At 40.1% G+C, this 25,297-nt stretch overlaps 1 protein-coding gene across 10 annotated transcripts in view; it reads left to right on the top strand.

Annotated features, from left to right (window-relative positions):
- Window positions 1-25,297, top strand: part of sif (still life) — a 1,536,257-nt gene that overhangs the window by 1,438,817 nt on the left and 72,143 nt on the right. For all 10 annotated transcript variants that reach the window (XM_071677265.1, XM_071677235.1, XM_071677256.1 and 7 more), the window contains 3 exons: window positions 14,329-14,505; window positions 15,180-15,325; window positions 15,532-15,762. In XM_071677265.1, coding sequence (XP_071533366.1) covers window positions 14,329-14,505; window positions 15,180-15,325; window positions 15,532-15,762 — 554 coding nt within the window. The remainder of the gene's footprint in view (window positions 1-14,328; window positions 14,506-15,179; window positions 15,326-15,531; window positions 15,763-25,297) is intronic.

Below are 25,297 nucleotides of genomic sequence, written 5' to 3'. Positions count from 1 at the left end.
TAACTCTCACCAAAAAAAACTCTTTAAGAGTTAATGAAAAATAAGCTGTGTGAGTTAAGTGTCATTAAGTGTTATGTGTGACAGGAAGAGACTATGTATGTGGACAGAATGCCAGCAAGTCCATGTGTTGGTGAGACAGACAGAAAAGACAGCTCCTTTGGTCATGAAAGTGCAGCTTTACAACTAATGAATTGCTGCTTACTATGCAGCTGTCACTAATTACCTTCCTGATAAGAGTAGTATCGGTAATATGCCTCCCTCATTGGTGGCTGCCTACCAGCTATTACCTACTGCATAAGAATATTTCCATGGAAAATGTCCATAGTCCCTTCATAGTACTTCTGAATTTTTTTTTATTTCCAGTGTTTCATGGTCATTGACAGTAGAAATGTCATGTTCTTTTATCTGCTACTTGTGCTTTTATTTCAGTAAGGGTTGATATCTTACTTTTCTGACAATTGCAGAAGAGGGTGGATGTGTTGGAAATAAGATATTTATGGACAATATGTGGTTTGAGGTGGTTTGATTGACAGAGTAATGAAAAGGTAAGAGACGATGAGGTTATAAAAAATGTGTGGTTGAAAGAGCTAGAGTGTGCTGAATTGTTTGGCAGTATGGAGAGAATAAATGACAAAGAGGATATATGTGTCAGAAGTGGAGGGAACAAGAAGACTGGGGAGACCAAGTTGGAGATGGAGATGGAAGGATGGTATGAAAAAGATTTGAGCAATTGGAGCCTAAACATGCAAGAGGGTGGAAAGCTTGCACAGGATAGACTGAATTGGAATGATGTGATATACTGGGGTCAACATGGGAAGATCTGTGGGTTCTGGTTGTGGATAGGGAGCTGTGGTTTTGGTGCATTACATATGACATCTAAAGAATGGATATAACCGGACTCACTTCCACTACCTGGGGATGGGGGACAAAGACTACTTCCCATGTATTCCCTGCTTGTCATAAAATGGGAGGGAGCGGGGAGCTGGAAATCCTCCACTGATGTTTCAACTTTTCCAGAAGAATGAACAGAGAAGGGGGCCAAATGAGGATTTTCCGTCTTAGGCTCAGTCCTCTGTTCTTAATACTACCTCACTAATGCAGGGAATTACGAGTATGTATGAAAAAAAATATAAGTATAATGAATAATATGATAAGTATATATTCTTCAGCATTAAGAATATAATTAATACATAAATTCTAAAGCAAATCTAATTTCTGATAAGGAATGACAACAGATATACAACTAGTTCACAGTATCTTTCATGCTAAAAAAAAACTTTCTTGTTTGGAAATTGGAATATAACAATAAAATATTTCTTTCCACTAAATATGAAGCATACTTTTACGAAATTATTGTAAATTCGATTACTTTGAGGGTTAATTTCTGATTTTAATGATTGAATGAGAACTAGCTGACCCCAGAAGTTTATTCAGCATGAAAGGTATGACCTACAGACATTTTAAAGCAGATTTATGAAGAAAAACAACAAAAAAAGGCAGGTAATACTCCAGGGTATTTTTCTGACTAAAAAGACATTGTCTTTCATTACAAAAAGAACTTTTTACCTTATGTAATAAACTAAAAAAATCTATAATGGTTCCTAGGGCTGACAGATGTGAACAATATAAAGAAAAATGGATTGAACCAGGGCATGTGAAGCGTCTGAGGTAAACTGTGGAATGTTTTGTGCGTGTCGTAGAAGGCGACTAAAAGGGGAGGGAGCGGGTGGCTGGAAATCCTCCCCTCTCGTTTTTTTTTGTTTTCCAAAAGAAGAAACAGAGAAGTGGGTCAGGTGAGGATATTCGCTCTAAGGCCCAGTTCTGCGTTCTTAACGCTACCTCGCTAACACGGGAAATGGCAAATAGTATGAAAAGAAAAAAAAAATATATATATATATATATATATATATATATATATATATATATATATATAATATAATATATATAATCCACTGACAGCACGTCAACCCCGGTATACCACATTGATCCAACTCACACTATTCCTTGCCCTCCTTTCACCCTCCTGCATGTTCAGGCCCCGATCACACAAAATCTTTTTCACTCCATCTTTCCACCTCCAATTTGGTCTCCCACATCTCGTTCCCTCCACCTCCGACACATATATCCTCTTGGTCAATCTTTCCTCACTCATTCTCTCCATGTGCCCAAACCATTTCAAAACACCCTCTTCTGCTCTCTCAACCATGCTCTTTTTATTTCCACACATCTCTCTTACCCTTACGTTACTTACTCGATCAAACCACCTCACACCACACATTGTCCTCAAACATCTCATTTCCAGCACATCCATCCTCCTGCGCACAACTCTATCCATAGCCCACGCCTCGCAACCATACAACATTGTTGGAACCACTATTCCTTCAAACATACCCATTTTTGCTTTCCGAGATAATGTTCTCGACTTCCACACATTCTTCAAGGCTCCCAGGATTTTCACCCCCTCCCCCACCCTATGATCCACTTCCGCTTGCATGGTTCCATCCGCTGCCAGATCCACTCCCAGATATCTAAAACACTTTATATATGTGTGTCGTAGAAGGCGACTAGAGGGGACGGGAGCCGGGGTGCCAGAAATCCTCCCCTCCTTGTATTTTTTAACTTTCTAAAATTGGGAAACAGAAGAAGGAGTCACGCGGGGAGTGCTCATCCTCCTCAAAGGCTCAGACTGGGGTGTCTAAATGTGTGTGGATGTAACCAAGATGTGAAAAAAGGAGAGATAGGTAGTATGTTTGAGGAAAGGAACCTAGATGTTTTGGCTCTTAGTGAAACAAAGCTCAAGGGTAAAGGGGAAGAGTGGTTTGGGAATGTCTTGGCAGTAAAGTCAGGGGTTAGTGAGAGGACAAGAGCAAGGGAAGGAGTAGCAGTACTCCTGAAACAGGAGTTGTGGGAGTATGTGATAGAATGTAAGAAAGTAAATTCTCGATTAATATGGGTAGAACTGAAAGTTGATGGAGAGAGATGGGTGATTATTGGTGCATATGCACCTGGGCATGAGAAGAAAGATCATGAGAGGCAAGTGTTTTGGGAGCAGCTGAATGAGTGTGTTAGTGGTTTTGATGCACGAGACTGGGTTATAGTGATGGGTGATTTGAATGCAAAGGTGAGTAATGTGGCAGTTGAGGGAATAATTGGTATACATGGGGTGTTCAGTGTTGTAAATGGAAATGGTGAAGAGCTTGTAGATTTAAGTGCTGAAAAAGGACTAGTGATTGGGAATACCTGGTTTAAAAAGCGAGATGTACATAAGTATACGTATGTAAGTAGGAGAGATGGCCAGAGAGCGTTATTGGATTACGTGTTAATTGACAGGCGCGCGAAAGAGAGGTGCAACTGGAGGGATGTCTGATCATTATCTTGTGGAGGCTAAGGTGAAGATTTGTATGGGTTTTCAGAAAAGAAGAGTGAATGTTGGGGTGAAGAGGGTGGTGAGAGTAAGTGAGCTTGGGAAGGAGACTTGTGTGAGGAAGTACCAGGAGAGACTGAGTACAGAATGGAAAAAGGTGAGAACAATGGAAGTAAGGGGAGTGGGGGAGAAATGGGATGTATTTAGGGAATCGGTGATGGATTGCGCAAAAGATGCTTGTGGCATGAGAAGAGTGGGAGGTGGGTTGGTTAGAAAGGGTAGTGAGTGGTGGGATGAAGAAGTAAGATTATTAGTGAAAGAGAAGAGAGAGGCATTTGGACGATTTTTGCAGGGAAAAAATGCAATTGAGTGGGAGATGTATAAAAGAAAGAGACAGGAGGTCAAGAGAAAGGTGCAAGAGGTGAAAAAGAGGGCAAATGAGAGTTGGGGTGAGAGAGTATCATTAAATTTTAGGGAGAATAAAAAGATGTTCTGGAAGGAGGGAAATAAAGTGTGTAAGACAAGGGAGCAAATGGGAACTTCAGTGAAGGGTGCAAATGGGGAGGTGATAACAAGTAGTGGTGATGTGAGAAAGAGATGGAGTGAGTATTTTGAAGGTTTGTTGAATGTGTTTGATGATAGAGTGGCAGATATAGGGTGTTTTGGTCGAGGTGGTGTGCAAAGTGAGAGGGTTAGGGAAAATGATTTGGTAAACAGAGAAGAGATAGTAAAAGCTTTGCAGAAGATGAAAGCCGGCAAGGCAGCAGGATTGGATGGTATTGCAGTGGAATTTATTAAAAAAGGGGGTGACTGTATTATTGACTGGTTGGTAAGGTTATTTGATGTATGTATGACTCATGGTGAGGATTGGCGGAATGCGTGCATAGTGCCATTGTACAAAGGCAAAGGGGATAAGAGTGAGTGCTCATATTTCAGAGGTATAAGTTTGTTGAGTATTCCTGGTAAATTATATGGGAGGGTATTGATTGAGAGGGTGAAGGCATGTACAGAGCATCAGATTGGGGAAGAGCAGTGTGGTTTCAGAAGTGGTAGAGGATGTGTGGATCAGGTGTTTGCTTTGAAGAATGTATGTGAGAAATACTTAGAAAAGCAAATGGATTTGTATGTAGCATTTATGGATCTGGAGAAGGCATATGATAGAGTTGATAGAGATGCTCTGTGGAAGGTATTAAGAATATATGGTGTGGGAGGCAAGTTGTTAGAAGCAGTGAAAGGTTTTTATCGAGGATGTAAGGCATGTGCACGTGTAGGAAGAGAGGAAAGTGATTGGTTCTCAGTGAATGTAGGTTTGCGGCAGGGGTGTGTGATGTCTCCATGGTTGTTTAATTTGTTTATGGATGGGGTTGTTAGGGAGGTGAATGCAAGAGTTTTGGAAAGAGGGGCAAGTATGAAGTCTGTTGTGGATGAGAGAGCTTGGGAAGCGAGTCAGTTGTTGTTCGCTGATGATACAGCGCTGGTGGCTGATTCATGTGAGAAACTGCAGAAGCTGGTGACTGAGTTTAGTAAAGTGTGTGAAAGAAGAAAGTTAAGAGAAAATGTAAATAAGAGCAAGGTAATTAGGTACAGTAGGGTTGAGGGTCAAGTCAATTGGGAGGTAAGTTTGAATGGAGAAAAACTGGAGGAAGTAAAGTGTTTTAGATATCTGGGAGTGGATCTGGCAGCGGATGGAAGCGGAAGTGGATCATAGGGTGGGGGAGGGGGCGAAAATCCTGGGAGCCTTGAAGAATGTGTGGAAGTCGAGAACATTATCTCGGAAAGCAAAAATGGGTATGTTTGAAGGAATAGTGGTTCCAACAATTTTGTATGGTTGCGAGGCGTGGGCTATGGATAGAGTTGTGCGCAGGAGGATGGATGTGCTGGAAATGAGATGTTTGAGGACAATGTGTGGTGTGAGGTGGTTTGATCGAGTAAGTAACGTAAGGGTAAGAGAGATGTGTGGAAATAAAAAGAGCGTGGTTGAGAGAGCAGAAGAGGGTGTTTTGAAATGGTTTGGGCACATGAAGAGAATGAGTGAGGAAAGATTGACCAAGAGGATATATGTGTCGGAGGTGGAGGGAACGAGGAAAAGTGGGAGACCAAATTGGAGGTGGAAAGATGGAGTGAAAAAGATTTTGTGTGATCGGGGCCTGAACATGCAGGAGGGTGAAAGGAGGGCAAGGAATAGAGTGAATTGGATTGATGTGGTATACCGGGGTTGACGTGCTGTCAGTGGATTGAATCAGGGCATGTGAAGCGTCTGGGGTAAACCATGGAAAACTGTGTAGGTATGTATATTTGCGTGTGTGGACGTGTATGTATATACATATGTATGGGGGTGGGTTGGGCCATTTCTTTCGTCTGTTTCCTTGCGCTACCTCGCAAACGCGGGAGACCGGCAAAAAAAAAATATATATATATATATATATATATATATATATATATATATATTTTTTTTTTTTTTTTTCCAAAAGAAGGAACAGAGAAGAGGGCCAGGTGAGGATATTCCCTCAAAGACCCAGTCCTCTGTTCTTAACGCTACCTCGCTATCGTGGGAAATGGCGAATAGTATGAAAGATATATATATATATATATATATATATATATATATATATATATATATATATATATATATATATATATATGGCGAATAGTATGAAAGAAAGATATATATATATATATATATATATATATATATATATATATATATATATATATATATATATATATATATTATCCCTGGGGATAGGGGAGAAAGAATACTTCCCACGTATTCCCTGCGTGTCGTAGAAGGCGACTAAAAGGGGAGGGAGCGGGGGGCTGGAAATCCTCCCCTCTCTCTTTTTTTTTTTTTTTTTTTTTTTTTTTTTTTCAAAAGAAGGAACAGAGATTTGGGCCAGGTGAGGGTATTCCCTCAAGGCCCAGTCCTCTGTTCTTAACGCTACCTCGCTAATGCGGGAAATGGCGAATAGTTTGAAAGAAAGAAAGATATATATATATATATATATATATATATATATATATATATATATATATATATATATATATATATATATATATATTCTTTCTTTCTTTTTTTTTTCTTTCAAACTACTCGCCACCTCCCGCATTAGCGAGGTAGCGTTAAGAACAGAGGACTGGGCCTTTGAGGGAATACCCTCACCTGGCCCAATTCTCTGTTCCTTCTTTTGGAAAATTTAAAAAAAAAAAAACGAGAGGGGAGGATTTCCAGCCCCCCGCTCCCTCCCCTTTTAGTCGCCTTCTACGACACGCAGGGAATACGTGGGAAGTATTCTTTCTCCCCTATCCCCAGGGAATATATATATATATATATATATATATATATATATATTGTTTTTGGATGGGGTTGTTTGGAAGGTGAATGCAAGAGTTTTGGAGAGAGGGGCAAGTATGCAGTCTGTTGTAGATGAGAGGGCTTGGGAAGTGAGTCAGATGTTGTTTGCTGATGATACAGCGCTGATGGCTGATTTGGGTCAGAAACTGCAGAAGCTGGTGACTGAGTTTGGTAAAGTATGTGAAAAAAGAAAGCTGAGAGTAAATGTGAATAAGAGCAAGGTTGTTAGGTTCAGTAGGGTTGAAGGATAAGTCAGTTGGGAGGTGAATTTGAATGGAGAAAAACTGGAGGAAGTATAGTGTTTTAGATATCTGGGAGTGGATTTAGCAGCAGATGGAACCATGGAAGCGGAAGTGAGTCTCAGGGTGTGGGAGGGGGCGAAGGTTCTGGGAGCATTGAAGAATGTGTGGAAGGCAAGAACATTATCTCAGAGAGCAAAAATGGGTATGTTTGAAGGAATAGTGGTTCCAACAATGTCATATGGTTATAAGGCATGTGCTGTAGATAGGGTTGTGCAGAGGAGGGTGGATGTGTTGGAAATGAGATGTTTGAGGACAATATGGTGTGAGGTTGTTTGATCGAGTAAGTAATGAAAGGGTAAGAGAGATGTAAGATGGTGTATTGAAATGGTTTGGTCATCTGGAGAGATTGAGTGAGGAAAGATTGACAAAGAGGATGTATGTGTCAGAGGTGGAAGGAACGAGAAGTGGGAGACCAAATTGGAGGTGGAAGGATGGAGTGAAAAAGATTTTGAGGGATCAGGGCCTGAATGATTATACAGGAGGGGGAAAGGCATGCAAGGGATAGAGTGAATTGGAACAATGTGGTAAACTGGAGTGGATGTGCTGTCAGTGGATTGAACCAGGGCATGTGAAGCATCTGAGGTAAACCATGTAAAGCTTTGTGGGGCCTGGATGTGGAAAGGGAGCTATGGTTTCGGTGTATTACACATGACAGTGAGAGACTGAGTGTGAACAAATGTGGCCTTTGTTGTCTTTTCCTAGTGCTACCTCGCGCACATGCAGGGGAAGGGGGTTGTCATTTCATATGTTGGGGGGTGGGGATGGGAATGATTAAGGGCAGAGAGTATGAATTATGTACATGTATATGTCTGTGTGTGTATATATATGTATATGTGCATGTGTGGACATGTATGTATATACATGCGTATGTGGGTGGGTTGGGCCATTCTTTCATCTGTTTCCTTATGCTACCTTGCTAACGCAGGAGACAGCAACAAAGTATAATAAATGAATATAAATAAATATATATACATGCATACATACACTTCCTGCCCAAGGAGTCCTTTCTGTCTTCACGAGGGTCCTACAGCAGTCAGGAAGCTGGCCACATCCACATGTAGGACCATAGGTCATAAAGTGTAGTGGTGTGTGCATGTCTGTTTGGGTAGAATGCAGGGTAATTGAGTAATAATTGTATGGTTTCTTCGTTATAATAATTGAACTATGGGCATGAAGGGTATTGGGATATATTACTTTGTTCATAGTGTTGTATGGATCTGTGATATCCAGAGTGCAGATGGGGAAGTTTGACCTGTTTGTCTGGGAAACGTGGCTTCTGATGGATATATGTCTAGTGGGTTAGAGTTTATGACTAAAGAGATTGGATGTTTAGTGCTTTTAAAGTTGTTTCAGTTTGTTTGTGTTTTGTCATTGTAATGTTTGTTGGGGTTGAGGGGATCAGTGAGTAGAGGTTGCAGAAGTGTTTGGCAGGGGTAAGTTTTTTATTTCTATTTATTTTACTTCTGTATTTCTATTTTCTTGTTGGTTAGTTATGGATAAGTGGTTTGGGTGGAAGAGGTTTAGTGCTGCATAGAATTAAATGCCAAGTGTATTGAGGTTGGATTGCATTGGAATGATCTTTGTTTCAATGTGAAGGTGTTGTGTGTTTGTGGTTTTTAGTCAGCCATTGATTGTTTTGTTTTGTTAGGTTTTCAACCATTATATTTGCTCTCAAGAGGGAGGAAGACTGGTTTGATGAGGCATAGTTTAGGATGGAGTATATGAATTATTTATATAAGATGCTGATATCAGTAAGGTGACTGATTGCCTGATGAAGCGCGAGATGTTCACAAAACCATCGCTTTCAGGTTATCAATTACGTTACTGGTTTTCCTAGGCCAACCAGACCCAGCATTTCTGGGAGGGATGACATTAGAGGAAAGACCAAAGTGTCAGGATGGTGAACTTGCCCTGTCTGTACATCTTGAAATCTCACTTTTAGACACACTTTCTTGCTTCCACGCAAGAATAGGGCCTTTCCTTTCTGAGACAACTTAGGACCCATAGTCAGTTACTGGTGGAGAAAAATTATCACCCAGTACTTATATAATGAAAATATCACTAAACACAAGGGCAGCAAGCAGAAGTTGCATCCTTCCATTCTCAGTGCCATGGGGTATAGGCAGCAAATTATGTCAATTGACTTAAAGAACGTACCATGCTGCCAGACAAGTGATCAGTAGAATTTGTTCCAAAATTAAAACCTGTCACAATGGAAACCATATTTTCACATGAAAACCTTATTTTGAGTGGTGCTTGCTTTTTTTTTTTTTTTTTTTTTCAAAAGTTGTAATAAACTACACTTGTTTTTTCATTTTTGATAAGCAAACAATTCTTAATAGATTATTGTATTATTTCAAGGCTTCTGTCTAGAGGAAGGGATTTATAATTCATGAGGAGTACAATAAATATTCAGAAGTTTATTACCTTACTAACATGACTGGAATAACATTGCTAGTTTCAAAGTCCATCGAACCCATGGGTAATGATACTTTGTTTGCTGACTGTACTTGAATGTGATTTTAGTATTTGTCAGCTGACAGTTTGCTTTTTTTTCCAAGTGACCTGATGTTCAGCTCTGATAACAGATAAGGCACATTGTTAACACCTAGGTTTCTTTAACACATAGATCTCTGCTTTTTATTTTGTAGGCATTCCCCATCACAGTATTATTTTAGTTTGCTCACTTATTGCTCTCTGGGATTTTCAAGGCCCCTAGCAATGTTCTTTGATTTCTTCACGCTGTACTGCGGGTGATACATTACAAACATAAGCTTTTTTAACTGCTATCAGCTTGCTAGTTTCAGATCACCCCACTTGCATCTTTACTCTCTCTGGAAAGGCCCTCAGAATTCAGTCACTTTAATTTCATATGAATGCATCCTCCCTCAGTAACTTCATTCCTTATCTCAGGAATTTTTTTTTTTTTTTTTTTTTTTTTGCCGCTGTCTCCCGCGTTTGCGAGGTAGCGCAAGGAAACAGACGAAAGAAATGGCCCAACCCACCCGCATGCACATGTATATACATACGTCCAGACACGCAAATATACATACCTACACAGCTTTCCATGGTTTACCCCAGACGCTTCACATGCCCTGATTCAATCCACTGACAGCATGTCAACCTCGGTATACCACATCGATCCAATTCACTCTATTCCTTGCCCTCCTTTCACCCTCCTGCATTTTCAGGCCCCGATCACACAAAATCTTTTTCACTCCATCTTTCCACCTCCAATTTGGTCTCCCACTTCTCCTCGTTCCCTCCACCTCCGACACATATATCCTCTTGGTCAATCGTTCCTCACTCATTCTCTCCATGTGCCCAAACCATTTCAAAACACCCTCTTCTGCTCTCTCAACCACGCTCTTTTTATTTCCACACATCTCTCTTACCCTTACGTTACTTACTCGATCAAACCACCTCACACCACACATTGTCCTCAAACATCTCATTTCCAGCACATCCATCCTCCTGCGCACAACTCTATCCATAGCCCACGCCTCGCAACCATACAACATTGTTGGAACCACTATTCCTTCAAAAATACCCATTTTTGCTTACCGAGATAATGTTCTCGACTTCCACACATTCTTCAAGGCTCCCAGGATTTTCGCCCCCTCCCCCACCCTATGATCCACTTCCGCTTCCATCCGCTGCCAGATCCACTCCCAGATATCTAAAACACTTTACTTCCTCCAGTTTTTCTCCATTCAAACTTACCTCCCAATTGACTTGACCCTCAACCCTACTATACCTAATAACCTTGCTCTTATTCACATTTACTCTTAACTTTCGTCTTTCACACACTTTACCAAACTCAGTCACCAGCTTCTGCAGTTTCTCACATGAATCAGCCACCAGCGCTGTATCATCAGCGAACAACAACTGACTCACTTCCCAAGCTCTCTCATCCCCAACAGACTTCATACTCGCCCCTCTCCAAAACTCTTGCATTTATCTCCCTAACAACCCCATCCATAAACAAATTAAACAACCATGGAGACATCACACACCCCTGCCGCAAACCTACATTCACTGAGAACCAATCACTTTCCTCTCTTCCTACACGTACACATGCCTTACATCCTCGATAAAAACCTTTCACTGCTTCTAACAACTTGCCTCCCACACCATATATTCTTAATACCTTCCACAGAGCATCTCTATCAACTTTATCATATGCCTTCTCCAGATCCATAAATGCTACATACAAATCCATTTGCTTTTCTAAGTATCTCTCACATACATTCTTCAAAGCAAACACCTGATCCACACATCCTCTACCACTTCTGAAACCACACTGCTCTTCCCCAATCTGATGCTCTGTACATGCCTTCACCCTCTCAATCAATACCCTCCCATATAATTTACTAGGAATACTCAACAAACTTATACCTCTGTAATTTGAGCACTCACTCTTATCCCCTTTGCCTTTGTACAATGGCACTATGCACGCATTCCGCCAATCCTCAGGCACCTCACCATGAGTCATACATACATTAAATAACCTTACCAACCAGTCAATAACACAGTCACCCCCTTTTTTAATAAATTCCACTGCAATACCATCCAATCCTGCTGCCTTGCCGGCTTTCATCTTCCACAAAGCTTTTACTACCTCTTCTCTGTTTACCAAATCATTTTCCCTAACCCTCTCACTTTGCACACCACCTCGACCAAAACACCCTATATCTGCCACTCTATCATCAAACACATTCAACAAACCTTCAAAACACTCACTTCATCTCCTTCTCACATCACCACTACTTGTTATCACCTCCCCATTAGCGCCCTTCACTGAAGTTCCCATTTGCTCCTTTGTCTTACGCACTTTATTTACCTCCTTCCAGAACATCTTTTTATTCTCCCTAAAATTTAATGATACTCTCTCACCCCAACTCTCATTTGCCCTCTTTTTCACCTCTTGCACCTTTCTCTTGACCTCCTGTCTCTTTCTTTTATACATCTCCCACTCAATTGCATTTTTTCCCTGCAAAAATCGTCCAAATGCCTCTCTCTTCTCTTTCACTAATAATCTTACTTCTTCATCCCACCACTCACTACCCTTTCTAATCAACCCACCTCCCACTCTTCTCATGCCACAAGCATCTTTTGCGCAATCCATCACCGATTCCCTAAATACATCCCATTCCTCCTCCACTCCCCTCACTTCCATTGTTCTCACCTTTTTCCATTCTGTACTCAGTCTCTCCTGGTACTTCCTCACACAAGTCTCCTTCCCAAGCTCACTTACTCTCACCACCCTCTTCACCCCAACATTCACTCTTCTTTTCTGAAAACCCATACAAATCTTCACCTTAGCCTCCACAAGATAATGATCAGACATCCCTCCAGTTGCACCTCTCAGCACATTAACATCCAAAAGTCTCTCTTTCGCACGCCTGTCAATTAACACGTAATCCAATAACGCTCTCTGGCCATCTCTCCTACTTACATACGTATACTTATGTATATCTCGCTTTTTAAACCAGGTATTCCCAATCACCAGTCCTTTTTCAGCACATAAATCTACAAGCTCTTCACCATTTCCATTTACAACACTGAACACCCCATGTATACCAATTATTCCCTCAACTGCCACATTACTCACCTTTGCATTCAAATCACCCATCACTATAACCCGGTCTCGTGCATCAAAACCACTAACACACTCATTCAGCTGCTCCCAAAACACTTGCCTCTCATGATCTTTCTTCTCATTCCCAGGTGCATATGCACCAATAATCACCCATCTCTCTCCGTCAACTTTCAGTTTTACCCATATTAATCGAGAATTTACTTTCTTACGTTCTATCACATACTCCCACAACTCCTATTTCAGGAGTACTGCTACTCCTTCCCTTGCTCTTGTCCTCTCACTAACCCCTGACTTTACTGCCAAGACATTCCCAAACCACTCTTCCCCTTTACCCTTGAGCTTCGTTTCACTCAGAGCCAAAACATCCAGGTTCCTTTCCTCAAACATACTACCTATCTCTCCTTTTTTCACATCTTGGTTACATCCACACACATTTAGACACCCCAGTCTGAGCCTTCCCATTTTAGAAAGTTAAAAAATACAAGGAGGGGAGGATTTCTGGCCACCCGCTCGCGTCCCCTCTAGTCGCCTTCTACGACACGCAAGGAATGCGTGGGAAGTATTCTTTCACCCCTATCCCCAGGGATCTCAGGAATGTTGCCTATTTTTTTCTCTATCTTCATTTTTATGCCCATTGTAGTTATTTTTGCCAATTTTAATATAGGGACAAGCTGTATAGGGATAAGACAACAGACTTACCCAAGCCAAGCTGTCTTGGGATCAGAAAACAGGTTTTACCAAGCTTAGTATGAGAAGTCTATTTTCCTTCTCTGGCTTACAGAATCTTAATTGCCTGGTTTGCACAGTCCTAATGACTATGATATGCTCTCCCAAATGTCTAGTGATAATAATTTTTTTGCTTCATTGCTCATGATTACAAATTAGATCTCTCCAGCTTTATGATGGAATACTGACCTGTCAGTTGTCAGTTTGGATTGATCATTTCTATTGTCTGTCTTCTTACTCTCTCTTTTCTCACTAATTTTCCCTATTCTCTTAAATACAAACCTTACATACCAATGTGATACTTGTTTTCCATTTTGTTTGTGTATGGTTAAGATAACGAAGATGATGGATATTATGAACATCACTTGCCATTCTGTTAGAAGTGTTTATGCTCCTTTCTTAAGACCCTGCTTTTATTTATCAGCTACTATACTTCTGTTCCTGTGAATATATACTTTATGGATAATCGTGGGACATGTTTACTTATTCTTCCGTAGTAACCTATAAGAAAGATGAGTCTGAAGAGTGATCAAAAATAATTTTCTTCCAGTCCCTTGTTCCCTGATGCTACTGCTGTGGCAGACTGTTCATGTATGTGTGTATCAGTGAAGGTAGTGTCTTTATAAAGAGGAAATGGAAAACAAAAAAGTAGGATCCCTTATCAAGTGTAATTAGGGAAGGAAAATATACTGATAGGTAGGGAAACATGGAAAGTCAAGACACTTTAAAGGGAATTCATATGATGTACACTTAAATAGATGTTTTCATTGAATTTTTTTTTTCTTTTTAGAAAACATGAGGCAAATATTGAATGACCTTGCAAAAAGTTCATAAATACATAATAATTATGGTAGAGTTCTACTGGTGGATTTTGGGTCAACCCAGATTTCTTAGCCATATGATTAGTACATCATAAAACTGTATATACCTGACTTATTAATATGTTGACCTACAGTTTAAATAATTTTATTTTTTTTGCCAGCACATCAGAGTTTCGAAATGCGTTCCTGAAAACTATACGTCAGATCATCCGGGAGTCTGTACGAAACATGAACATCCCTGCTAACAAGACATCATCATCATCATCCAACATCTCCAGCAAGGGAAATACAAACACCTTACAACCTTCCCGCTCAGCACCAAAGAAGAAAACACCTATGTCAGTTTGAAATTTTTTTTTGTTCTTTTTATGAGCATTATCAAATTTAAACTTGTGATTTTTATTATTATACAGTCGTTGATATCTTGGAATCATTCATGCAGTGTCAGTAACTTCATATTATCATAGAACACATTACTTCATTATACCTTTAGCTTAACTACATTCTAGACATGAACATTAGTTGCATTACTGGTTCCAAGTGGTAAAATTGCTCATTTAGGTCCAGTGATCAAGCATTAGCCTCTGTAAAGCAAATGTTTATTAAGTATAATCAATGATAGCTGAACATGATGCACATCAGTTTTAGTTTTGTGCTTGTTATTAGCTTTTGCTTATCTGTCATAGGATGATGGTGAAGTTATTTATCTTAAATTCCGTATCACTGTATTCACAAAACACAACTAATATTTTATCATAAAACTAATACTTTAGTTACACCTCTTCCTTGACTTTTAAGCTGAAACTTATTACAGCTATGATACAATACATGTATTTTTAAGATTTTGAATATTTCTAGTTTCTCTAGATATTTATTTAAGTATACAATAGATGTCTGAGGAATTAATTAGCTTGGGCCGTAGAGAGCAGTCATCAGAAATTAGTCGTAGTAGAGTGGCTTTCTTAAGTGAAGGGTCAGTCAACTGTACCCTGAGTGGCCCTTTCTCCCGCAGGGCTCAATCGGCCACCCTGCAACGACACTCAGCAGGTAACATAGACTATGACAACCTGGAGAGCTACGACAATGTGCCTGAGACGCAGGTTGGGCATGACCAGAACAACTTCCGCACACGTAGCAAGACCGTGTCGGACGGCATGGGTGAGTCCCGCCCGCCAGCCTCTCCCAGGCGGCAGCAGTGAGGGTGGGGGTCAGGGAGGGAATATGACATTATGACCCGTGACTCGAGTGAGCTCAAGGCCGTTGTAACATACTGTGTGTGAAAAAAATATTCAAGAAGAACAGTGTTATCCTGAAGGAACTCACCTGCGGTCTACAGCTCACTCCGCGTCCTCTCCCACCACCAGACGAACTCAGTGACTCCACCACCAAGAGCGATGGCGGAAAGGACGAAGTGGGAACGCGATCGGAGGGTGAGGAGGAGGTCATAGAGAAGAAAAAGGCGACCCTTGGCCGGACCCCAAACCACCTCTCGCTGTCCACCACCTCGACGCTCTCCACGGGCTCCACTGGCTCCATGGCCAAACTTATCCAGGCCTCCAACCAGCCAGCTCAATATCAACCTACCAGGAGTGTTGGTAAGCAAAGCTTTTCAGTGCATGACTCCTTTCCCACCTGCAGAAATGCAAACAATGTAAGTAAATACATATTGCTTGTCGTTAAGAAAAGTTAGAAAGGCATTTTAGCATTTCATCATATGTCATTGGCAAGTCTCATATTTAATTGATTTTTGCATGGCTCATGCTAATGTTACACACTTTTCAGTGAATTTGCAATGAAATTGATTACAGCTAATAAGATTATATATCTTCTACAGTGTTTGTCATTATTATGATTATAACTGTAGGACCCTTTTCAATGAGGGGGCTTTTGCAGCTTGAAGGGTGAACCACTTCCATTAGCAGGGAAATGATAATGGACTCCATTTGAGTAAGAAGTTCCTCGATGAGACTGTACTCCATTTCATCAACAGACAATCATATACCCTTATTGTATGTGTCTTTTCACTTGTGGTGTAACCACAAGCAGTTGGAGTCGATAATACCCACAATTTGTCTATTAGTGACTAAACTCTCTCTCTCTCTCTCTCTCTCTCTCTCTCTCTCTCTCTCTCTCTCTCTCTCTCTCTCTCTCTCTCTCTCTCTCTCTCTCTCTCTCTCTTTCTCTCTCTCTCTCTCAGTAGTGTGAAAGCCAGACCGCTTAGGTCTGTTTATCTATGTAACTTCTCTTCATTCTCACTCAGTTTCTAGATGTCGTGTAATGCACCAAAACCACAGCTCCCAATCTACACCCAGGCCCCACAGACCTTTCCATGATTTACTCCAGATGCTTCACATGCCTTGGTTCAGTCCATTGACATCACATCGACCCCGGTATACCACATTGTTCCAATTCACTGGATTCTTTGCACGCCTCTCACCCTCTTGTATGCTCAGGCCCCAGTTGCTCAAAATCTTTTTCACTCTATCCTTCTACCTCCAATTTGGTCTTCTGCTTCTCCTTGTTCCCTTCTTCTCTGACACATATATCCTCTTTGCAAGTCTTCCCTCATTCATTCTCTCCATATGTCCAAACCATTACAAAACACCATCTTCTGCTCTCACACACTTTTTTTATTTCCACACATCTCTCTTACCCTTTCAGAATGTTGCTAAAGGATATTCTTTTCTGACTTTGATTAGAATTCACTAAAAACAGTGTAGTACTATTTTATCTAACTAGCTAAAATGATATGATATATTAATCCACACTATTCTTTTTTCTCTCTCTCACTTAACTTTGAAACCCAGCAATAGAAAATCTTTACCATGGTGGCATTACCATCTTGGTCAATTTAATGGGCTGACTCTCAGTGTCTGATGAAATATTCTTTGTTTACCTCTATTTCTTCAAAAATCACTTATTATTAAAGATATTCAGCAGTGTCATATGTTGGTGAAACCAGACTTATCTGGCTGTTGCAGAAACTTTGTATAGGTTAAAGATTTTTTTTTTTTTTTTTTTTTTTATACTTTGTCGCTGTCTCCCGCGTTTGCGAGGTTAAAGATGTCATGAGATATTAAAAGTTTTTTGCACAGTCCCAAGTGTGTGCTGACCTGTTGGACTATTTGACTTTTTAACTATTGTCACTGATTTCCAAAACCTCCTTCCCCATTCTGTCTCAGTGTTGTTGGCTATATAGTGTTTTCCACTGTGAAAACACTTTTGAACTTGTTCATCAGTTCCTCACACATCCTTACATAATCCTTTACCATTTATTTACCAGAATCCCTTAGCTGCTCCTTAACTGACAACTTATGAATTTATAGAAAAAGTTTCGGATTTTTGCCATCCCTGTCCACAATATTTCTCTGTTATTCTTCTTTTTTCCTACTGTAGTCGCTCCTTTGCTTTATGATATCTTTTAATGAACCATTCCTTCCTCTTTCTTGCTATTTCCTCCGTATTAGAGGCTTAAGGTATCCATGCCTCTCCTCCTCCTTTGTAGATTTCACAGAACATCTCAACACATTTCCCAATCTGTGTTATCATAAAGATGAGTTAAGCTTTGTGTAGTTCCTTAGTTATATCTCCACACTTTTGTGTTGAGTCTCTCTGCACTCTTAATGTCTTATTTTACCATATGTATAAATCTGAGCTTGAAATGAACTCTTCCAACTGGTGTATCACAAATAGTGCTCTCCATATCCATGCTAGTATATGTGGAGACAAGATGGTGTAATGATGATGTATCAGTCCCTCTCATCTTTGTATGAGTCCATCACATGATAGTGTGGTCCGTAATATGTTGGTATTGGAAACTTTCCTGTATACCCTCTAAAATCTTGTCCAGAACACACCCTGTGGCTGACAGTAGAGGGTGGCGTATGTTTTTCGTAAATATGGTACATCCTCATCTTTCACATGTGCGCATTAGATCAAGTTATCAGGATGAAGACAAAGTCTCCATTGATCTTTTCATTCTTGCACAGATTATCTGTGTACTACAGTTAATCAGAAATGATTAGCCTACCATCGTCAGCTGGAATACTTCTGACTTTTGACATTTCTCACAGTGTGTTCTCTTTTTTTGGTGTATCTGCTTTTATCCTAAGCTGTTTAGATCTAGATAAAAAAACAAGATTGATGACCTACAAGTTATAGCACATTAAAAGTTAGTTGTTAAATGCCAATAAGTACGAGCATGTATTCTTCTCATGTTAAACGTTCTATTCTGGGAGTCCCCAACTTTTGATTGGATTACATACTTATACCTCATTCATAAGCCAGAAAATATATAAAGAAATTGTGACTTTTGCTTAACATGTAGAGTGAATATCGATGCCTGCCTGTGATAATGTAATATTATATTCTTGAATACTTATAGTCAGTAAAACATTATGCTAAGCATTTTTTTAATGAAAAAATGCACGTCTAAGCAGCCTTGCTGTTCATAAGTATGAATGATTGTATGTGGGAGCTTCATTTGTAAGAATTGGTGTTCATACATCAGATTTTCATGAATTGGTGACTCTCGTTACCATCAGTTTGTCATCCAGTCATTTTTCAGTCATTTCTTCATGCTAAGCATGTCTTTCATCTTCATAGTTTTCTTTTTCCCTTGGTTATCAGTATATAACAATGCCATTTTCCACCTATCAGTGCCAGGGTCTCAAATTTCATAAGAAATGGAACTAAACCTCCATCATGCAAGTTCATGCACAGTCTGAAAATTCTTCTTCAGTCATCGAAGATATCTGTGCACTAAGTGTTTTTCTATGCATGATTTTATTTTCAACATGTATTTTTCCACTTGTACTTACATTGATCAGCATTCTCTTTTCCAATGCAAAACCCTTGTATTTTTCTTTGTTTACCTACATTGATTGTCATTCTCTTTTCAAGCTAAGACTGCCAGCCTCAAACAGAAAAGGAACTTTGCACCTACTTGCATTTTCTTTTAACATTCTCCTTTTTCACACATCATCAAAATTCAATAGCTTTATTTATAGCAGTAACTTAGTTTTACTATTTAATGTAGTCAACTTTACTATTTTAATGTTCCCTCTAAATCATTATTTGAAAAGGGATTAATCAGTCCCAAGTATAATAGAATTGATTCAGTGATTGTGTATATATTTTTGGTTTATTTTTATTATACTTTGTCGCTGTCTCCTGCGTTAGCGAGGTAGTGTAAGGAAACAGACGAAAGAATGGCCCAACCCACCCACATACACATGTATGCATATACATAAACGCCCACACACACGCAAATATACATACCTATACATTTCAACGTATACATACATATACATACACATACATATACATATATACACATGTACATATACATGCTGCCTTCATCCATTCCTACCGCTACCCTGCCACACATGAAATGGCACCCCCTCCCCCCACATTCGCACAAGGTTGTGCTAGGAAAAGACAACTAAGGCCACATTCGTCCGCACTCAGTCTCTAGCTGTCATGTGTAATACACCGAAACCACAGCTTCCTTTCCACATCCAGGCCCCACAAAATTTTCCATGATTTACCCCAGACGCTTCATATTCCCTGGTTCAATCCATTGACAGCACGTCGATCCCAGTATACCACATTGTTCCAATTCGCTCTATTCCTTGCATGCTTTTCACCCTTCTGTATGTTCAGGCCCCAATCGCTCAAAATCTTTTTCACTCCATCCTTCCACCTCCAGTTTGGTCTCTCACTTCTGTCTCGTTCCCTCCACCTCAGGCTCTTATATCCTCTGTCAATCTTTCCTCACTCATTCTTTCCATGTAACCAAACCATTTCAATACACTCTCTTCTGCTCTCTCAACCACACTCTTTTTATTTCCATACATCTCTCTTACCCTTTCATTACTTAACCAATCAAACCACTTCACGCACGTATTGTCCTCAAACATCTCATTTCCAACACATCCACCCTCCTCTGCACAACCCTATTTACAGCCCATGCCTCACAGCCATATTACATTGTTGGAACCATTTTTGCTCTCCGAGATAACGTTCTCGCCTTCTACACATTCTTCAATGCTCCTAGAACCTTCCCCCCTTCCCCCACCCTGTGACTCACTAACGCTTCCATGGTTCCATCCACTGCTAAATCCACTCCCAGATATCTAAAACACCTCACTTCCTCCAGTTTTTCTCCATTCAAACTTTCCTCCCATTTGACTTGTCCCTCAACTCTACTGAACCTAATAACCTTGCTCTTATTCACATTTACTCTCAGTTTTCTTCTTTCACATACTTTACCAAACTGTCACCAGCTTCAGTTTTTCACCTGAATCGGCCACCAGCGCTGTATCATCAGCGAACAACAGCTGACTCACTTCCCAAGCCCTCTCATCCACAACAGACTGCATACTTGCCCCTCTTTCCAAAACTCTTGCATTCACCTCCCTAACAACCCCATCCATAAACAAGTTAAACAGCCATGGAGACATCATGCAGCCGTGCCACAAACTGACATTCAGTGGGAACCAATCACTTTCCTTTCTTCCTACTCGTACACATGCATTACATCCTCGATAAAAACTTTTCACTGCTTCTAGCAACTTACCTCTCACACCATATATACTCTCAATACCTTCCACAGAGCAACTCTATCATATGTCTTCTCCAGATCCATAAATGCTATATACACATCCATTTGTTTTTCTAAGTATTTCTCACATACTTTCTTCAAAGCAAACACCTGATCCACACATCCTCTACTACTTTTGAAACCACACTGCACTTCCCCAGTCTGATGCTCTGTACCAGCCTTCACCCTCTCAATCAATATCCTCCCATATGATTTCCCAGGAATACTCAACAAACTTATACCTCTGCAATATGAACACTCACCTTTATCCCCTTTGCCTGTGTACAGTGGCACTATGCATACATTTTGCCAATCCTCAGGCACTTCATCATGAGCCATGCATACATTGAATATCCTCACCAACCAGTCAACAACACAGTCACCCCCTTTTTTAATATATCCCAGACCAATACCATCCAAACCTGCTGCCTTGCCAGCTGTCATCTTCCGCAAAGCTTTTACTCCCTCTTCTCTGTTTACCAAATTGTTCTCCCTGACCCTCTCACTTCGCACACCACCTTAACCAAAACACCCTATATCTGCCACTCTTATCATCAAACACATTCAACAAACCTTCAAAGTACTCACTCCATCTCCCTCTCACTTCACCACTACTTGTTATCACCTCCACATTTGCCCCTTCACTGATGTTCCCATTTGTTCTCTTGTCTTACACACTTTATTTACCACCTTCCAAAACATCTTTTTATTCTCCCTGAGATTTAATGATACCCTCTCACCCCAACTCTTATTTGCCCTCTTTTTCACCTCTTGCACCTTTCTCTTGCCTCTTTCTTTTATACTTCTCCCAGTCATTTGCACTATTTTCCTTCAAAAATCATCCAAATGCCTCTCTTTTCTCTTTCACTAACAAGCTTACTTTTTCCCACCACTCACTTCCCTTTCTAATCTGCCCACCTCCTACGTTTCTCATGCCACAGGCATCTTTTGTACGAGCCATCACTGCTTCCCTAAATACCTCCTATTCCTCTCCCACTCCCCTTACGTCATCTGCTCTCACCTTTTTTCATTCTGCACTCAATCTCTCCTGGTACTTCCTCACACAAGTCTTCTTTCCAAGCTCATTTACTGTCACCACTCTCTTCATCCCAAAATTCTCCCTTCTTTTCTGAAAACCTCTACATATCTTCACCTTTGTATCTATCATGCTCAATTGCTTTCAGGTTTAGTATTGGCCTTTATACCGCATATTTGTTGACAGGCATGTATTGCCATATAACTTTCCGTGCATCTCTCAGAATTATATTGTTCAAGTTCTTTCAGTCTTTCATGGTAATTCGTGTGATCAGATTCAGTTATTTTACGAGTGAAGAGTTTATGAATTCCCTCGACATTGTGAATTTCCCTTTGCATAACTGGTGACCATACAACACTGTACTATTTGATTTTACTTCTTATGCATCTATTAAACGTTTTCATCACTAGTCTTTTTCTTTGTTATAAGTTCTTAATGTCAAACCACTCACTGTTCTACTAGAGAGTTTTTGTCCTATCGATGAGGTCCTTAAATTCAACCATTTCATTTGTAATTATCCCTAAATGTTGAATGTTATTTTCAATTTCTATTTCTTCTTCTATAGGGCCTTTGTATTTAGACATTGAAATGCTATGTATTTTTCCACAAATGATTGGTTCAAATTGAATATCAGAAGTACTCTTCTGCCCATTTGTATATGGTGTCCAATTCAATTTACATATTTCTTATTTTTTTACACAGCTTTATTTGTGTCTGAATGCATTATTACATAGAGTATTGAAGCTAACAGCTTTCCTTGCAGACACCCAAAAGCAACTTTGCTAAACCTAATAACCTTGCTTTTATTCACATTTACTCTCAGCTTTCATACACACTCCTCAACTCAGTTGTTAACTTCTGCAGTTTTTCACTTGAACCTGCTGCTACTTCCATATCATCAGCAAACAACTGACTCACTTCCCAGGCCCTCTCATCCCGACAGACTGTATACTTGCCCTGCTCTCCAAGACTTGCATTTACCTACCTCACCACCCCATACATAAACAGACTGAACAACCATGGTGACATCACACATCCCTGCTGCAGACCAACCTTCACTTGTAACCATACACTTTTATCTCTTTCTACTCGTACTTTTCACTTCTTGCAGTTTTCTTCCCACACCATATATTCTGAAGACCTTCCACAAAGCATCTCTTTCAGCCCTATCATGTACTTTCTCCAGATCCTTAAATGTCACATAAAACTCCTGTTTCTCATATGTATTTTTCACAAACATTCTGTACAGCAAACACCTGATCCACACATCCTCTACCACTAATGAAACCACATTGTTGATGCTCTTACATGCCTTCACCCTCTGTCACTACCCTCCCATACAGCTTACCAGATACACTTAACATACATATGCCTCTGTAGCTTGTACACTCACCTTTATGCCCCTTGTCTTTATACAAAGGCACTGTACATGCATTGTGCCAATCCTCATGCATCTCACCATAATCCATATATATATTGAAAATAAACAACCTAGTCACCCTCTTTCGTAAGACATTCAGCTGCAATACCATTCACTCCAGCCAGCTTGCCACATTTCATCATACATAAGGCTTTCACCACCTCTTTTTCACCAAACCACCCTCCATGATTCTCTCACTTTGAATACCATTCCAACCCACAAACTACATCTGCCACCATACTATCCAACAAATTCAACAGTCTTTCAAAATGTTTACTCCATTTCCTGTTCTCTTCATCACCCCCTGTTATCACTTCCCCTTTTGCTCTCTTTACTTATGTTCCTGTTTGTTCTGTTTTTCCCACATTATTAACCTTCCATAAAGTTTACTAAAACTCACTCACCCTAACTCTCATTTGCCTTCTTTTTCAACCCTTACACCATCCACTTCACCTGCTGCTGCTTTCTTTTGTACATCCCCCAATCATTTGCATGCCCTCTTTATAAGTAACCTCCCAAACACCTCTCTTTTTTCACTAGCAGCTTTGCTTCTTCATCCACCAATAACTACCCTTTCTAATCTGCCCATCTCCCACCTTGCTTCCTTTACTTTCACCTTTTTCCATTATACATGCAATCCCTCTTGGTATTTCTTCACACAGGTCTTTTTTCTAAGCTCACTCACTTTCCCATTACCTCAAGCAGACCTGAATGTGAAGATCTTTTCGTATGCAGATGACCTCACAGTCACATCAGAACACCCCGACACCATAGTAGCAGCATCAGATGTACAGTACTAACGAACATATTTGGAACAGTGGCTCACCAACAACAAAATGTCTGCATCTCCACAGAAGTCTTTAGTCACACTTTTAACCCAAGACAGACTCGAATCCATCTCATGCCTTCCAGTCACCTTGAATGGCCAGCGATCTAGTGATAAAGGGGAGACAGAGATGAGGCAAGAGTTGTTCCTAACATAAGTGGAGGCAGTGTTTTGCCTGTGTTCAGTGACTTTAACAACATTGCATCTGGTGCAGTTGATGATTTTACAGACTTTTGTACTATTTCTTTCATGGATATTTGATCAATTAATTATTACTTGAAACATTTTATTTTTTAAGATAAAGCATAATGATAACCAGTAATCAGTTTTTCACAGTAGGAAATATAGATTATAAAACATGCACAGTATCACCTCACTTGACACGGGCTTCACTCCCACATTTTTCGTGCTTTGTGCTGACACATCTGCAAAACATCCACATGTTATCATAGTTGTATTGTTATATGAAGTTTGTTTTTTCCATTGTTATATGAATATTTTCAAAATTTTAAGGTTGAATAATTTTTTTTTTTTACAAGTGTGATTTTGGGGTTGGAAAAAGAAACTTGTATGAGAAAGAATTTTTCACCCCTTCCAGTCATATACTTGGTGATAGATGGGAGTTAATGAAACCAAATAAGAACAATCCACACTTGAGTTGACATAGGACATTGAGAGTTGTAGATCATTAACAGTCAGTCAGAAGATCAAACTAGGTCATCCAGCCATCAGTAAGCATAACCTTTTATTGAGATGCTTCTGTAGTGTAGTGATTAAAGTTGCAGCAATTGGCCCACAGTTAGCCCAGCTGTTCATCCTCCCCTTGGGGATGGTTGATAGATGGGTATCTGTATTAAGCCGGGTTGTATAGACTATCTCTCACAATTGCTTCACCTGTAAAACACTCAAACTCTACCAGGGATGCTTTCTTTCTCTAATCTCCTCCTAAATGACCTCCCAACACCTCAGGCAATCCTCAGTGTAAAGATCCTTTCATGTGCATTCATCCTCACAGTCACATCACAACACCCCAACACCACAGTAACAACATTAAACATACAGCAGTACTGTACACAGTTGGAACAATGGCTCACCCAGAACAGAATGTCTGCATTTCTACAGAAGTCTTCAGTCACTTTTAACCCAAGACAAACTCATATTCATCTCGCACCCTCCTGTCACCTTGAATGGACAATGTCTCCCACTGAGCTTCAAAACACAAACCAATCTAGGTATTATATTCA

The sequence above is a fragment of the Panulirus ornatus genome, chromosome 2 (assembly GCF_036320965.1).
Source record: "Panulirus ornatus isolate Po-2019 chromosome 2, ASM3632096v1, whole genome shotgun sequence".
Classification (NCBI taxonomy): Eukaryota; Metazoa; Arthropoda; class Malacostraca; order Decapoda; family Palinuridae; genus Panulirus; species Panulirus ornatus.
Note: the sequence above shows the minus strand (reverse complement) of the source record. Positions and strands in the feature narration are given on the sequence as shown.